The sequence below is a fragment of the Aristolochia californica genome, unplaced genomic scaffold, assembly GCF_029961685.1.
Source record: "Aristolochia californica isolate CCGP_79_NKW_82.1479 unplaced genomic scaffold, dmAriCali1.0.hap1 SCAF_7, whole genome shotgun sequence".
Classification (NCBI taxonomy): Eukaryota; Viridiplantae; Streptophyta; class Magnoliopsida; order Piperales; family Aristolochiaceae; genus Aristolochia; species Aristolochia californica.
In genome coordinates, this window is record NW_027182268.1 from 29,245,254 (window position 1) to 29,248,009 (window position 2,756).

The 2,756-nt window shown below is 44.9% G+C and overlaps 1 protein-coding gene across 1 annotated transcript; it reads left to right on the forward strand.

Moving 5' to 3' along the window:
• Positions 1-688: 688 nt before the first annotated feature.
• LOC137937275 (uncharacterized mitochondrial protein AtMg00860-like) lies at positions 689-1,033 on the forward strand. The gene has a single exon (XM_068782359.1). It carries the CDS (start codon positions 689-691, stop codon positions 1,031-1,033), a length of 345 nt encoding a protein of 114 aa, XP_068638460.1.
• The last annotated feature ends 1,723 nt before the right edge of the window (positions 1,034-2,756 follow it).

Consider the following 2,756-nt stretch of genomic DNA (forward strand, 5'->3'; position numbering starts at 1 on the left):
CCTTCCGGATTGCCTCCCTTGCAGCACTGTGATCACATGATCTATTTAAAACTAGGTTCTGATGTGGTGGTAGTCCGGCCGTACCGGTACCCACACTTATAGAAGGATGAAATCGAGCGACAGTGCTAGGCTATGTTACAACTGGGCCTTATTTGTAGCAGCCGGTCCCCGTTCTCTTCACCTGTATAGCTCGTGAAGAAACATGATGGCACGTGGCGATTCTGTATTGATTATTACGAGTTAAACGATCATACAGTGAAGGATAAGTTTCCTATTTCGGTAGTAGAGGAGCTCCTGAATGAATTATATGGGTCATGGGTCTTTACTAAACTGGATTTATGATCTGGATATCATCAGGTTCGTATGCACCCCTCTGATATTGAGTAGACAGCCTTCCGCACACATCACAGTCATTTTGAATTTGTTATCATGCCATTCAGCTTATCGAATGCACCCTCCACTTTTCAAGCACTAATGAATGAGGTATTTAGCCCCTATCTTCGGAAATTTGTACTTGTTTTTTTTATGATATACTCATATATAGCAAGTCTAGAGAAGAGTATTTAGAGCATTACGGATTGTTTTTGAATTATTACGGGCACATCAACTCTATTTGAAGAAATCCAAATGCTCTTTTGTGGCTGCACATGACGCGTATCTAGGCCATATTATATCACATGAGGGTGTCATGGTTGATCTAGTGATGATTCAGCTAATTCATGATTGGCCACAACCGCAGTCTTGCTCAGCTTTACGGGGATTTTTGGGTCTCGCCGGTTACTATCGTAAATTCATTCAAAATTACAGGTTGTTGGCTGCACCTTTGACCAGTCTCTTGAAGAAGAATTCCTTGCACTGGAATGAGGAGGCCACACAGTTCTTTGAGGCCCTCAAAACAGCTCTCGCCTCCACCCCTGTTTTACAGCTTCCCAATTCTGATGAATTATTTTTGGTTGAGTGCGACGCTTCTGGTGGGGACATTGGGGCCATATTGCAGCAGCAGTCACATCCCATTGCGTATTTCAGCAGATAGCTAGCAGTTTGTCATCACAAATTGGTAGCATATGAATGAGAATTAATAGGATTGGCCAAGGCAGTCCAACTTTGGCACCCTTAGTTATGGGGCCGTGCATTTCTCATCCGTACTGATCACTATAACCTTGAATTCTTACTTGAACAACGTCTCATGACTTCGCCACAACAACATTGGATCAGTAAGTTGATGGGATTTAACTTTTTGGTGGAATACCGTTTCGGGAGATTTAACAAGGCCGCGGATGCCTTGTCACGGCGTTTTGAAAATCAGCAGCTCATATATGCGATCAGCCAACCTCGTTTCCTCATCCTTGACTTGGTGAGGGAAGCCCATGCCACTCTTCCGGTCCTACAGGAGCTACACAAAAAATTTACAGAGGAGACAGTGGAGTCGAAGTGGTCCATCCAGGATTCACTTATTTGCTACGAACAATGCATTTATCTTCCGCACACTTCAGAGTTGATTCCGGTCTCCCTCTCTGCATACCATGATAGCACACATGAAGGTATTCAGAAATCTTTGCAACGGATTCGAGCAAACTTTTATTGTCAAGCCATGAAGACCTCGATTGCGACATATGTCTCAGCATGTCAGGTATGTCAACGCAACAAAGCTCACCACTTGAGTCTTGCAGGTCTTCTACAACCTCTCACCCTCCCTACACAGGTATGGGCCGATATTTTGATGGTTATTGTTGAGGGTCTACCATAGTCATCCTCGAAATCAGTACTATTTGTGGTGGTCAATTGGTTCTCCAAGTATGGCAATTTTATTCCTCTAGCTCATCCTTATACAGCGTCACGAGTAGCACAGACTTTCCTTGAGCGTATTGTCTGCTTATATGACATTCCAGAATCTATTGTAAGTGATCGGGATGAAGTATTCACCAACACTTTCTAGCGGGAACATTTTTGTCTAAATGGTACGAAATTGAAATGTCCGCCTATCATCTGTAGACAAATGGTCAAACCGAGGTGGTTAACCGAACCATCAAGATGTATATATGGTGCATGGTGGTCGATCGTCCGAAGAAATGGGTTCAATGGCTACCGTGGGCCGAATACTATTACAACACTTCGTTCCACTCCACTTTGCAATCCTCTCCTTTCAGGGTTCTTTATGGAAGGGATCTCCCTCACCTTCTATCTTATACTACAGGGTCCACCCACGTGGACGCCATTGATCAGGCACTCATGGATCGCGACACCTACGACGTGCTCAGGTTTGCATGAAAGATGTCTATGACAAGGGACACCGTGATGTCTCATACGAGGTAGGGGACTATGTTTGGTTATGCCGACAACATCACCGACAACAGTCCATTGCGGGACCATTGTGCCATAAACTCTCCCCCAAGTTTTTTGGGCCTTTCCCCATTATTCGATGTGTGGCCGGTGGTGTATCAACTACAACTGCCAGCCATGGCCAAGCTGCATGATGTGTTTCATGTCTCCCTCCTAAAACCGTATATGCGGACACCACCTACATCCACTCCATTCCTTCCTCCAGTGGCCGAGGTACATGTCATTCTCACACCATCCACGGTGCTACGCACCCATTTGGTCAATGACCAGTCGAAAATTCTAGTCCAGTGGACAAATACAGAATCGAAGGCAGTTACCTGAGAGTGGTTAGACATCTTCAAACAAGTATACCCAGCTTACGAGCTTGAGGACAAGCTCTTTCTCCAAGGGGGGCAGATATTGTGGACTCAATAGTA